Source organism: Panthera onca, chromosome B3 (genome assembly GCF_046562875.1).
Source record: "Panthera onca isolate mPanOnc1 chromosome B3, mPanOnc1 haplotype 2, whole genome shotgun sequence".
NCBI classification, from domain to species: Eukaryota; Metazoa; Chordata; class Mammalia; order Carnivora; family Felidae; genus Panthera; species Panthera onca.
The window spans coordinates 133,252,363-133,266,560 of record NC_138344.1 but is presented as its reverse complement, the minus strand read 5'-3'; the positions used below and the strand labels follow the sequence as shown (position 1 = coordinate 133,266,560).

General features: G+C 47.2%; 1 protein-coding gene across 6 annotated transcripts in view; it reads left to right on the top strand.

The window, feature by feature from the left end:
* The window catches only part of TTC7B (tetratricopeptide repeat domain 7B), a 254,815-nt gene that overhangs the window by 137,427 nt on the left and 103,190 nt on the right, over positions 1-14,198 (top strand). For all 6 annotated transcript variants that reach the window (XM_060620534.3, XM_060620535.3, XM_060620537.3 and 3 more), the window contains 4 exons: positions 8,087-8,170; positions 9,221-9,325; positions 11,249-11,366; positions 13,476-13,533. In XM_060620534.3, the coding sequence (XP_060476517.2) occupies positions 8,087-8,170; positions 9,221-9,325; positions 11,249-11,366; positions 13,476-13,533 (365 nt within the window). The remainder of the gene's footprint in view (positions 1-8,086; positions 8,171-9,220; positions 9,326-11,248; positions 11,367-13,475; positions 13,534-14,198) is intronic.

Here is a 14,198-nt window from a genome sequence, read left to right as displayed (position 1 = left end):
AATCGCTACATCCCTTGCCTGGGCCAGAAGAGCTTCTCATTCCTGGAGCCCCCTCAGGACTGGCTGGTTTATGTAGAGCCAAAATAGACTGGAAAGGGCGAGCCCTTGCTCCCAAAGGGAAGCGACATTTTCGCAAGTGGCATTTTGACTACCGCTCAAATGATTAGGATGCCATTTAGAGTCTAATTATTGCTCTACAAAATATTCGCGGTATTAAATGAACATGACCTGGGGTGTAGTGAGCTGGCAGAGGTGTGATTACAGCGAATGGACCTGCCTTTCCTGGTAGACGTAATGCTACTCCCAAACCCCCCTTCTTTTCTTGCAAGGGAGGCGATCTGGAGATGTCACCTGCCACCTGGGGTGTGTGGCCCAGGCATCATCTGCCCCACGTCCCTCTGCCCCGGCCACGCTGCCACCTCTCGACCCAACACCACACGTGGGAAAGGGCTGGCATCTGGCTGGCATCTCTCCCCTTCCCCTCTTCCTTCGCCATCTACCGGCACCCCCGCGCCATCTACAGGGCCCTCGGCCTCCCCTTCGTGCCCCCTTCAGATCAGACCCGAGCCCTTCAGCGTCAGCTACTTTTCCTCATTTCATCAAAGCACCATCAACAGCAACGCGTTTATAGCGTTGGCTCTGTGGTGGCCACTCTTTCAAGTATTTGTCCACTTAACCCCATGACAACCCATGGCTGGTGAGTAGGGAGTTTGGATGAAGCCTGGGCAGCTGGCCCCAGGGCTGGCCTTCAGCACGTGACTGCTCTCTCTCTCTTGGCCTCACGGGCTCCTCTCCCCTTCTGGCCGCCGGCCCCCGCCGGGCCTGGGGATTGAAGCGGCCTCTCACGTGCCCCTGGCACACAAACACCCACGTCTTAGACTGGAACCGTTATTGAAATATGAATGTTCTTATTTTGTCTGACTTTATTTTACAGCACGTATGGATTGCCATCTCCCTCGGTCCATTAAAACTGGGAAATGTTTACTTCGCCCTATACAGATATGATTAGTGGGTGTTTAAAAAGGGTAGTCAGGTAGAACCGGGGTGAGCAAACACCTCACCTAAGGAGCAGAAGCCGTGGATAGCAAATGCCTCCAGAGATGACTCAAGTGCCTTTTTATTCAGATGCATCCTTTGGGAGAGGGCTTCCGTTCGTTGTCGAGGTATGTTGACTTGAGCTGCTTCGGGGCTATATAATCCCCGTGTTTAGGGGGCCACGGGGAGGACATGCTATATACCCAAGAGGTAGGCTTGGCCTCAAGCTTTCACAAGCATCTGGAGCTGTCTAGGCACTTTCTCAGAGACAGCGTGCCGTCACCGTATATAAGATGCCAAGAGCCTCAGGAGGACAAGAGCCCTCAGCTGTGATGCCGGAGATCAAACCCCTCAGAATTGGGGGCGAAGGGCTACTTTGTCGCTGTTGGCTTGTATTTCCTAATTTTGTGACACACCTGGACTAACTTTAGGAAACCGGTTTCATTATGGGAGGGAGGTCCAAAGCGGGAGGGGCCCATGAAGGATGCCACAGTGGAGGGGACATGCCTGAAGGACACGAACTGAGCACCTTTGCTTGACTGTGGTGCTGGTGGATATCATGGGGTCTGGGAGGTTTCTTGAAAATTCCGCAAGCCGGAAAGGCCTCAGTGCTTTGAAGCCTCGGGGATCCCAAAGAGGCCACGGGAGCGAGGGCCCCATTAGCAGTAAAAAATATTGCTGAATCTGCAGAACAGTTCAGGTGAGCATGTGGCATTTTGGGGGGCCTTTTATTTTAGCTGTCCTTTGCTTTATGCGGCAAGAGTGGGACTGATAAGTGTGGCTGGCCTGTCTGTAATTAAAGTCGCAGAGGCAGGGGAGTGTCGTGGTTGAGGGCTCTGACTCTGGAACCAGACCTTCTGGATTCAGGTCCTGCCTCTTCCACCAGCTCACTGCGACCTGGCACGTCTGTGCTCCAGGGAGGACCGTCATAGTGCCGGCTTGTCCTTGGAGGGTTGTGAGGACGAGCAATGAGGCAGTTCTTGTAAAGCAATGAGACTAGCTCCCGGCTACAGAGTCAGTATCCTATAGTAAGGCTCGTCGTTGTAGTCTATTCAGGCTGCTGTAACAAAATTCCACAGACTGGGTGGCTTCTAAACAGTAAGCAGTTATTTTTTGCCATTCTGGAGGCTGGAAGTCCAAGGTCGTAGCTCTAACAGATTTGATGTCTGGTGAGGGCCGACACTTCTGGGTTGCAGGCTTCTTGCTGTGTCCTCACACGGTGGAGGGGGCAAAGGATCTCTTCTCTCTTATGAGAGTATCATTCCCATTCCTGAGGGTTCCACCTTCATGACCTAATCACCTCCCAGAGGCCTCACGTCCTGACACCATCCTAGTGGGGGTTAGGTTTCAACGTATGAATTTGGGACACAAACATTCGGTCCGTACCACTTGTTAAGGAAATAGATAATTAACATATGTTCTAGTCTGATTCTATAAAGTGTGCTATTTTCAAGGATCTCAGATTGAATCCTTTTCTAAGATGAGAAAGCATTTTGTAAAGTAATTATTTCTGATATATTATAAATTTGAACTTTAATATTCAGATTTTCATTAAGTTTAGATAAAGTGATGGGAATTATACAGTTTTGCTTCTTAATGTAAGAATGTTAAATTTTTAGGGGCGTCTGGGTGGCTCAGTCAGTTAAGCCTCAGACTTCAGCTCAGGTCATGATCTCATGGTTTGTGAGTTCGAGCCCTGCGTCGGGCTCTGTGCTGACAGCTCAGAGCTTGGAGCCTGCTTCGGATTCTGTGTCTCCCTCTCTGTCCCTCCTCACTCGTGCTCTCTCTCTCTCTCTCCCAAAAATAAATAAACATTAAAAAAAATTTTTTTAAAAAGAATGTTAAATTTTTATCAAGAACTAATAGCTAACTTTTATTTAGCACTTACTAGCCAGTATCTGAGCTACTGTTCTTATTGCTTACGTGTATTAACTAATTTAATCTTCCTGATAACTCTCTACATTAATTACTATTATATTTCCCATTTTACCACGAGGAGTCTGGATAGAGAGGGGTTAATTGGCTTGCCCGAATCCACACGCCCCATCTGTGGTGGTGCCTGGCTTTACTTCCAGCTACTGTTCAGGTTGTGAATTCCCTATTCTGGAAGGTCCCCGGGCAGAACTAGTACAACTACTTGCTGGGGGCTAGGAGGCAGGGCTTGCTTGTAAGAGCCTGAAGCATCTGATTGGTCGTACCTTTAGGGCTTTGATTGTAGGTAGCAGAAGCTGACGAGTTCACTCCGGCGGAAAAGGCAGTCGTCCCTGTGTGCTGCTCACAGGATCCACAGAAGGCTGAAGAATGGGTCTGAGCAGAAATTAGGAAGGCAAGGTCCCTGGCTCAGTTTGGGAGGACACCGTTCCTTCCTTCCAGGGCCTCCACCAACCCTTCTTCTACTGTGGCCCCCAGGCCCTCCCCTCCCTGCTCCAGATGCAAAGCTCCGGCGGGAGCATCTGATTGGCTGAGTTTGGGCCACGTGACCCACTCCTATCGCTTCTGTCCTTCATTCATCCTTAGGCCTTACTACAGGGAGACAGAGAGGCTGCTTTCCTCCAATGTCGGGTATCCCCAACTCTTGAAACAAAAAATCAGAAGTGTTTTGAGGTGATGGGAAGCCAAAACGACAGAGATGTCTCCTTTGGAGACTTCAACTGGACGTTTCTCAAGTTCCCTCGTAGCCCCAAGATTCTCCAGGTCTACTTTTTAGGAGGGCTGGTATTTTCCTGGTGCCATGGCTGGTAGCACGTGGAATGGAGCTCTGTACCAATTGGGCCTCCAGTAAGTGTTTTTCACTGAGTATAATGAGTATGTTAGCCTCTGGCACAAAAGAAAATAAGGATGCACACTTATTTATAGCATCTAGCTTTTTGATTCAGAACAGGCTGTTTCAGCTGCTGAGCTCCTTTTGTTTATCGGGAAAACAGTTGATATTTATCATTCCTCTTAGCAAAAAGAGGAAGAAAAGCGTTCAAACATTTAAATGTTTCTGTGTACATATTTAAGTACTTAGTGGTCATATTGCAGTGAACTGGTTCCGTAGAGCTGTTAGGACAAACCTCATTTTTGATTGTCATCTGCGACCTTCTCCACGCGCCGGCTCCTTTGCCTAATTCCTGCAGTGTGATCATGTTTTCCGTTTCCTCCTCCTCCGCCGTCCCTCATCCCCCAACTCAGTTTCCAAGCACTGTTGGCTTTTCACTGCTTGGTGTTCTCTCTTTAAGAGCCGTCCTCCCCCACCTCTTCCCAGCTCCTACCACCCCACACCTGGATGAGGTCTCCCTTCACGCATCTTGCCTACTTGATGTTTTCAGCAGGCTGCTTTAGTTTTTGTTCCCACAGTGCTTCTTAAAGGCACAGTGAGGGCTTTTTAGGGCCCTTCTTAAGGGTTTCCTGTTCTTATCAGTATAGCAGAGCCGCTAAGGGGGCTCTGGGGTCAGGTTCGGATCCCAGCTCTGCCATTTAGTGTCTGTGTTAGTGAGAGGTGCAGCCAGATGTAATCAACAAAACCAGCTCACAGTGACTTAGCCAAATATGAGTCAGTTTCTCCCCCCACAACAACAGCAACACGTCTGGAAAGAGGCTGCAGTCACAGCCACAGCATGTCACAGCCTCAGGGGCCCAGTGCTTTCTCTTTCTGCTCAGCCATTCTAGAGAGTGGCTCTTGTCCTCATGCTTCAGCGTTCCTGGCTGCGTCCCAGGTGGGAGGGAGGGCCAGGGCTGAGGGCAGAGCGTGCAGTAGCCCAGAAAGCCCTCCTCTTAGAGAGCCATGCCGGAAGCCTCACCCAGCGGCCTCTGCCGACATCACATGATCCAGAATGAAGTCACATGTCCAACCCCCCAGATTTTGGCTAAGCAGTTTGCCAGTGTGATCGCAATGAGGAACCAAATATTCATCTTACTTGGGATCTGCAGATCCCCATCCTATCCCATCACCAGGTGTGCAGTAGGTGCTTCTTAACTGCTTATCGCTTTACCTTTTAATATATTTTTATTGGGGTAGGTTTTCACAGTGAACCAGCTAGCATAATATTTGCTGTGACCTTCTCTGTAAATACTACCTAAAATTCTGGAATTCTTTTCTCTCCTCTCCCACCTCCTCACTTCGCCTTTATTATTTCCTGCCATTCGTTCGTCACCCTCTCTGTGGCTCCTTTGTTCCTCCCTCAGCCCCTAGCCCCCTACCCATCCCTGAATGTCTGCCTGTTAGTCCTGAGACTTCCGTAGTTGCTCTCCTCTGCCCCAGGCTGGCCACAGAGCATCACTAGAGAGAATTGGCAGCAGGTGCTGCGGGTGCCATTGCACACACACCAGCCTCTAAGGTGACACTGGTGTCTGTCTGTCTCAGGGTGAAGTTGATGTTTAAAGCTTTTCTGTCTTTTTTAAAAAAACTCCCAGCCCTATTCTGTTTCCCTGCTCCTACACCCACCTTAGCCCATCTTTACAGAGGAAACAGTGGCTGGGAAGGACAGCTGCTGGTAAGGGTCTCTCCTCTTTATCTTAAAGAGCCTGTGTCCTTAAGAGAATGCCTTCCACCAGGGGCCCGTCTATTCCAGGGACCTGGCTCTCTCTGGTCCTGGGGGACCTAATTTATCTCCTCGGTTTCTTCTCTGACTTTCTTCCGCTTGTTCGTCTCAAGTTGTCTCCATGGAAAGATAGGTGCATAGATAAGTCACTGTTCTTCCATTTGCAGACTCCCCTCCTTCTTTTCTCTGCTCATTAGGCCCCCGCAGCCCGGCATCCTCCTGCACCGCATCCCAGAACCGTGCTTTCCGGAGCTCGGCCACCTGCTGCCGGGTCCGGGGCCCCTGGGCCTCCCGCACTCTGACCGTCTCCTCGTCCCCGTCCTGAGACTTGTCTGTGTCTCCTTTCCTGGTCCCGAAGTAGAGATGCTTCCCACGGTCCTGCCCGAGCTGCCCTCTCTCCGAGCACTCCTTTGGTGTTCTTCAAAACCTCTTCTGATGGCTTCAACTGTTTTCTCAAATGTACTTTTCCCCCAGTTATTTTTACTGTGGTAAAATACATGTCTTACCTTCTTAACCATTTTAAAGTCGTGCAGTGCAGTGGCATTAAATACATTCACAATGTTGTACAGCCATCAGCACCATCTATCTCCAGAAATCTCTTCATCTTGTAAAACTGGAACTGTCCCCATGAAATGCTACCTCCCCCATCCCCCTCCCCGAGCCCCTGGCACCCACCATCCTGCTCTCTGTCTTTGTGATCTTGACTCTTCTGAGTACCTCATACAAGTGGAATCATATGGTATTTATGTTTTTGTGACTGGCTTATTTCACATGCAACAGAATTTCCTTCCTTTTTAATCTGAGGCTGGATAATATTCCATTGTATGCTTATATCTCACACATTTTGTTTATCTTTTCATCCATTGATGGACACTTGGGTCCCTTCCATGCTTTAGCTATTGTGAATAATGCGGCTATGAACATCAGTGTGCAGATACCTGTTTGGGTCCCTGCTTTTAATTCTTTGGGGTCTGTCTTTATGCCAGTACCATACTGTTTTGATAGCTGTAGCTTTGTAATAAGCTTTGGAATGAGGAAGTGTGAGTCCTCCAACTCAGTTCTTTTTTATCATTGTTTTGGCTATTCTGAGTCCCTAGAGATTCCATGAATTTTAGGATAGGTTTTTTTTTTATTTCTGCCAAAAAAAAAAAAAAAATGCCATTGGGATTTTTATAGGGATTGTGTCAAATCCTCAGATCTCTTTGAATAGTTCTGACATCTTAATAATAGTAAATTTTCTAATCCATAAACATGGGATGTGTTTCCATTTATTTATGTCTTTAATTTCTTTCAGCTCAAATGTATGTCTTTTTTTAGATTTTTCTCTTGAGGCCCCAGATTGTCTCTAATTATCATCAGTAACCACATGACACCTCAGACTCACCATGTCCCTTACCAAGCTCATTAATAAAACACATTTCTTCCCCAAATTCTCTCTTTATTCTAAAAATTTTCTTTCTCTCTCTCATAAACACACACACACACACACACGCATATGTGTGTGTTTACACAAGGGTCTTCTCTGTCATGGGTTTGCTCCCAAGTATACAAGCCAGAGACTTTGGAGGCCTCCTTCAGCCTCTACACCTCACCAGTCATCCCTCCCCCCTCCTTGGCTGCCCTGTCTTTGCTGAAGTCTCTAGACCATTCTATCCACCTTATTCCTGGTCTATCTTCATGCTGGTCACACATCCCTCTCCCCGCCCCCCAAATGATCCTTCTAAAGCTCTGATGTGATCATATCACTCTGTGCATAGTGAAGCCTATTGTAGATTACCCACCTAGGTGGGTCCTGAGGTGACAAAGTCAGGATTTCTGCCCTTGATGGTTTTTCACAGTGGAATGTGGCTGGGCTGGGGCGGGAAAGTTGAAGACCGTGATATTAACATACAGTTATGAACTTGAGGAGCACCACCAAGCCTGGGGTGGAGGAGGGAGATGGAACATCTTTGAAAAGGAGCTGCCATGTCAGACTCTCAGTGACATGGGCCCAGCCTATGCCAGCCTCGCAGCCTCATTCCGCCCATTCCTGCCTGTGTGCCCTGGGCTGCCTTTATTACTGGACCATTTGCTATCATCGAGTCAAAGCATTCCCTCTCACCTCCACATCTCTGCTTATACCCCCCTCTTCCAGATCAGAGCTGCATTTTTTTTCTTCCTCATTAATCAAGGCCCAGCTCAAGTAGCATTTTTCCAGGATGCCATTTCTCAATTCTGTGATTACTTGCCCATTGTTGGGGCACATATCAGTCTGGGCCTTGTGTTTGAGTTGTTTATGTACGTGCCTTTTTCTTTGTACTGGATGAAAAACTACTTAGTCAACTGTGGATGGTCCTGGCTTCTGGCACAGTGACTCATACCCTGTGGGAGCTCCTCAGGAGGGGTCTGGTGGAGGATTAAGTCTGACGCATTCGAGGGAAGCAGATTTTGTAGGACTTACCTTAATACGTGTAGACACAGACTCACACATATCCCGTTGTGACACTGGCAGTTCTCAGATGTCTGCATTTATTCTTCTTTCCAACCAGTGCTTGGAAAGAGCCATGAAGTTTGCCTTTGAGGAGTTCCAGCTGTGGTACCAGTTTGCTCTGTCCCTCATGGCCGCCGGAAAAGTGAGTTGCCCTTTGATGCGTATTCCTCTGTCTCAGTGCTTCATGTCTTGGAATTCCAGGGGGTGATATCACACCTTGCAGATGTCTACACCGACTATCTGAAACTCTCCTGTGGTCATTTATAACTAAGTCATCACATGTAATGATTTGGGAGCCAAACACGGACATGCCACTGAGAAGAGAAATTCTGAAATATTTGCCCTTTTTTTGGCCACTGTAACTTTGTCGTGTGAAGGCGGGACTTAAGCTAAGGCTGGTTCTCCCAGCGACCCTTTCACTCATTTGGAAGTATAAACATATTCCTGGAGGGGGAAACCATTCCGTTGTCTTTACAAGGCATTATATCAGGCAGCGTAGGATCCTGGTTGAAAGCTTGGGCTGTGGAGCCTTGCTGCTGGAGTCGAGGCCTGGAGCTGCCCTCACAGCTATCACTGAGGGCAGGCCACTTAGTATCTCCATTTCCTCCTCGGCAAAGTGGAGACCTAACGGAGCCTCCCTCACAGAACCGTTATCAGGTAAATGAGGTAAAACCCCTAAGATGCGTAGAATAGCACCCCCCCCCCCCCCTCGCCTCGCACAGGTACACACACAGTAAAGGTAGTAGCCACCATTCTCGTTAATTCGGGCCATTTAGCGAAGCTGCCATCTAGTGCCTTGTTAAGTCTGAGATATGAGATTATTTGGGCCAAGTGGAGACAGAAATTGAGTATGGCGTACTTTAAATTGTACCGTTTATTCTTCATGATAACTGAAGCCTTCGCTGCCTTTATTTGTTTATTTTTTCTTATTTTTGCAACGGCGACACAAGTAAGGAAGAAAATTAGGGCGATTCCAGGGAAGCATTTCTACTTGTCCTAACCACAGTTTACTCCCGTCACTCGAGAGCCCCAAGCTCCGGTTGTCACCATCCTCAGGCCCCTGCTCTGTTGGGTTCAAAGTTGAGAAGCCTCGTGAAGAGGCCACCCTTACCGAAACCCCTCAGGGAAGGCTTTTGTATTTGGTCCTGTCAAAAAAGTTTGAGTTTTACAGAAATAATTTCCTTTTGCCAAGTCTGCTCGTGCCGTGAAGGTGCTGAAAGAGTGTATCCGTTTGAAGCCCGACGATGCCACCATCCCGCTCCTCGCCGCGAAGCTGTGCGTGGGCTCCCTTCACTGGGTGAGTAGGGCTGGGGCCCCGCGCGCTCAGGCAGTGACCTCTTTCACTTCAAAACACTGAGAGAGAATAGTGGAATTCATCAGCTACCCAAAAACAAGGCCGCCCAAAGCCCCAAACCCCAGAACCCCTCCGGCCTCAACGCGCCGTGCCAGGACTGAGGAGAATCACGTTCCCAGGATACTCCAGGGTTTTCTTTTTCACAGGAATGTGCTTCAGTTGATGAAAGAGGCAGAAGTGATAAAAGAGAATGGGAACTCGTACTCACACAAACCTTGCTGTATGCAAAGAAGGGATGCGGGACTGGAAAGGTGTATGTCACTGAGTGATTCACTCTTAGCAGAGCGGAGTTTTCTATAGAAGAGAAGAGTCATTCTCTCCTGCAGCTCACATGTAAACCAATGCTGTTCGTTCCTCCTCCTTCACGTAGGCTTTCCTCTCGCTCAGATTTGAATTTGGGAATAGTCCCATCTGTAACAGTTCTAGTACCTCAAAAAAAAATACCGTTTGAGTAGAAAGTAGAAAAGCCAGACTAACCGCTGAGGTGGTGGTATGGATCGTTACCACAGACGATCCAGTTTTAATTTCTTTTCTTTAACTTCACGTCAAGATTAATTAGAAGAAGAATTTGCTCCAAAGACCGAGGTGCCTTGCTAAGGATTTTTACTGATACGGTCCTCGCTGCTTGTTTTTTTTTGTTTTTGTTTTTTTTCCCATTTATTCTCACGCAGCAGGACGAAAGTAAGCCCTGGGAAGAAAGTGTTCTACTTCCGCTAAATTGTACTTGGGGAAGTGTGGAAGGAAAAAGACATTTTGAAAGGGCAGGTTCTCACCTGAGGCTCACAGCTCTGAAGGCGTCGTGTGGTTCATGCACTTTCGGACAGTTCGGTGCCACAGGAGAGGGAACCACACAGGCAGGCTCCAGCAGTGGGCGGAGGAGCTGGACAGACCCTTCCGTTTTGAAAATGCCACTTTCCGGCGATGACTGTCGCGCCCCTTCCAGCCATGGCATTGTTCGTGACTGTCACGTAGATCTCTCCCTAAGGCCAAAAATAAACTGGACTCTCTTTTATTGTGTGTAAAGATGAGCAGAACAAATCTTTTCTGTATATATATATTTTTTTACATTTTTATTATTAAAATTTCCAAACACCCCACAAGTCAAGAGTGTAATGAACTCCCGGGTACTATCCCCCAGCCTCCGTGGCCCCAACATTTGCCATATTTTAAAGAAACAAATCTTATTATTTTGGCTTCTAATAAATTGTGCAAAAGGTCTTACTGTGGGTGCCTTTTCCGGGTGCTTGGAAAGAGCCATGAAATTTGTGGTCCTTTCACATTTTCTCATTGGAATCTGCTGATGTGAGGTCCATGTGCTCTGCATTGTAAAATAAATAAATGGGGCGTTCTGAAGTTTTTAACAGCTGTGGGAAAGAGAATCCAAGCCCAAATGTGTTATTTTTGTCATTAAAAAAAAAAAAGGAAGGACCAGACACCAAATATTTTAAGAACTTTATTATATGTAACATATACATATTATATATGTTACATCTATAATTATTATAGATATTATTTATTTACAATCCGATTTCTGAATCCCTAGCACAGCCCAATTACAGATCAAATTAGTAAAAACTAAAGATGAAAAAGATAGAACCCCACCAAGAATGAAAATGACCTTGGAAAAGAAGTGAAAAAAAAAAGCATTAAGGCAAACTCGAAAGAAAGAAAGGCAAGGTGGGAGCCCTGAGGTCTGTCAGACAGGCTCAAATAAAGAGAACAGAATCACCAGAGTGGAATTGGAAGACCTGGGAGTTATTTTCACAGTGACTCATCAGAAATCTGGTTTTGCCAGCAGACGCTTATGGGAACTCATGTTAGAAATTCTGCAGGTTGTTGTCGTTTTCAACTTGTCTGGTTTTTCAGTTGGAAGAGGCCGAGAAGTTTGCCAAAACCGTCGTTGATGCGGGAGAGAAAACGTCAGAGTTCAAGGCCAAAGGCTACTTAGCTCTGGGGCTCACGTACAGTCTGCAGGCCACTGACGGTGAGAGAAGTCCCGCCCCAAGGGATCTGGGCTCCTCAGGGCTGGGCTCCCTACGTCTGCACTGCAGGGTTGCCACAGCCCTCACAGAGGACTGTCGCAGGAGTATGCATCTAAGTTGGGTCACTCGGGTGTGCCGTCCCGTGGGGACCTGCTGCTGCTGTCCTTTTCGCTCCCACTGGTTGGAGAATCGGAGCGTGGGGGCGAAGGCCCTGTGCGCCAGGTGCACTGACTGGTGGTGCACGGGGTGCCCAGCTGGCAGGTGCAGGGTCTTGAGAGGTGGTTCACCCAGCCCAGCCTGCACCTGCGTCTGCCCTGGCACTTGGCTGGGCTGTTCCCATGTGAAGGGATGTTGTGTCTTAGGCACAGGAATGTGGAAGAGTTTAGGGCCAGCCTCCTCCAGGAAGCTTCCCTTGACTGCTCAGGATGCCCCTTCCCTAGTAGCACATTTTAGTTCACAGATATGTGCATGTGCTGTGCAACAGCTTATCAAATAGCCATGCGGGGGGACATGCTTGTTGGATGTACGTAGAATTTGGGGGTCCCAGCTATTTATTAAAAATCTTAATTATGTTTTGTACACCTGATGAAGCTTTCAATGGTACGTTTGCAGGAAATATAAACTGATAAATTACTTTCCTGAGCTCTTATTATGTCTTTAACATTTTGTTGTTAAATATAACACGAATAAAAAAAATTTTCCAAAGCAAATGCATCATTAACGAATGAGGATACAGGAGATATCCTTGTAATCACCACCCTACTCAGGAGATAGAACCTTACCAGCCGCCCGGGGAACATCTCCTGTCCCCCCCCCCCCAATCCCCCCGCCGCTCCTGATCACAGTCCCCGTGAAGAAAAAACACCATCCTGACTTGTATAGTATTCACTTTCTTTTTCTTTCTTTATTGTTTTGCTATAGTTTACTTTACAAATTACCCCAAATCCTCTTCTCCTAAAAAATCAAAGACCTTAGAGAAATTTCACATTATCAATCGATTTCCAATAATGGGCTTGGATTTTGTTTTTGTTTTTTGTTTGTTTGGTTTTTTTTTGCTAATCTTTTTTGCATACATGATATACTGGCAACACCCAGCACATTGTTTTAACTATGGGCGACTTTCAGTGAAGTTTAAGTTTAATGCTGTGTATTTATCCAGATAGAGTCTTAGTCTGGACCCCAGCCCTGATTAGCCCTGTAATTTTGGGAGAGGTGCTTGACCTGTTGAGCTTTGTCTTGCATTCATGGTTTAGTAGGATCACCTGAGATGCTCTCTAGCTTAGTCACTGTTGTTCTAAGTTAGCTATGGCCCTTGGGACAGCTGTCCACCATTCTCAGTATCATAGCTGGAGGGGATCGGCCATGCTGGTTTGTTCGATAGGGCCTCCTCAGTTCCAACCCTAAGCAGGTTCCTCCAGGACTTTTTCTCATGTCTTAGTAAAAAGTACCTTTATAGTTCCCATGACAGACCTTAAGGAAGCCATTTCTCATATGCTCTATACAGGGGACGTGTGGGCTCACAGCAAGATGGCCTCACACTTTTCAGCTGATTTTCTAGTATCATTTGTGGGTTTGCCTGGTCTATCCCTTATGTTCATATCAGGGTATTAAAGGTCCTGGCCATTGTCCAGTGTGACTTAAACCGGCCTTGTATGGCATCAAGCTAGTTCCCTTGGCCCAGTATCATAGTTGTCAGTGCCAGAAGCAAGCGAAGTCCGTCTGATCAACACCATTGGTGCTTGAATCTCTCTGGACCATCCAGTAGAGGCAGTCTTCCCCCCCCTGGAAGCCACATGCCCGCGCTCGAGAAAGCAGACTCACTCCTCTCTGGAATTCCCAGCTGATCTTTTGACAACAGCCCCCTATGCCTGGGGCATCAAGGTGACCAGCCAACTCATACTGTCCCCTCGGCATGGCTCCACAGCTGTGCCCACAGAGTGCAACCGTCTGGGGGCGGTCTGGGCTTCATTTCCCAGTGCCCGGACGGGGCTGGGCACACAGTCCTGTGTTGCTTTTAACCCAGTTGCATGTACAGTTTTTATGATGAGCTTTGTGTTTGTCAGAAACTCCCCGATCTTCCATGCCACTGACTAATGGAACCCTTTTCTTAGCTTCTTTGCGAGGGATGCAGGAGGTCCTACAGAGAAAGGCGCTTCTTGCATTTCAGAGGTGAGTGGGAGTTCATCTTTTCACTCGGCTGTGCATAATGACACCAAAGTATGAAAAGTATAAAAAGAAGAGATATTTATAAAGATTATGTAAACAGTATTTTCCCCCCGGGAGTCTTTTCATCTTGAGCACCGAACACACCGTATCAAAACTTGCTGCCCCACTTGTTGCTATGTAAATCTGCATTGTTAATCTGTTTATCCACTTGGGCATGTTATTCATTCCTAATTAAATGATTTCAGCTCTAAGAAGATGGACACTTTGTATGTCTGGGGAGATGCTTCCTTTTATTAAAGACAATTGTCATCATCTAGAAAAGGGATCATTTCTTTTCTAGCCTTTTTTGTTTGTTTGTTTGTTTGTTTGTTTACACGTCATGCTGAAGATGTTTATAAGAAATGAAAAGGCCAGATTTTAGGACAGTTTCTGAGACGCTGTGATAAGACAGGCCAGCAAGTCTCAGGACCCCGCACTGCCACTGAGCTCCATAAGCCTTGTGATTGTCTCCATCAATTATGCTCTTCATGAAATTAGGAGGGCGCCTTTATAATTAGAGAATGCTCGAGTGACCTCTCGCATTCCTCCTTGAACTTGATCCTCATGCCAATAAGACAGACAAACAAGTGATGTGTCTACTGCAGGTAAGGGACTAAGGTGTGCAGGAG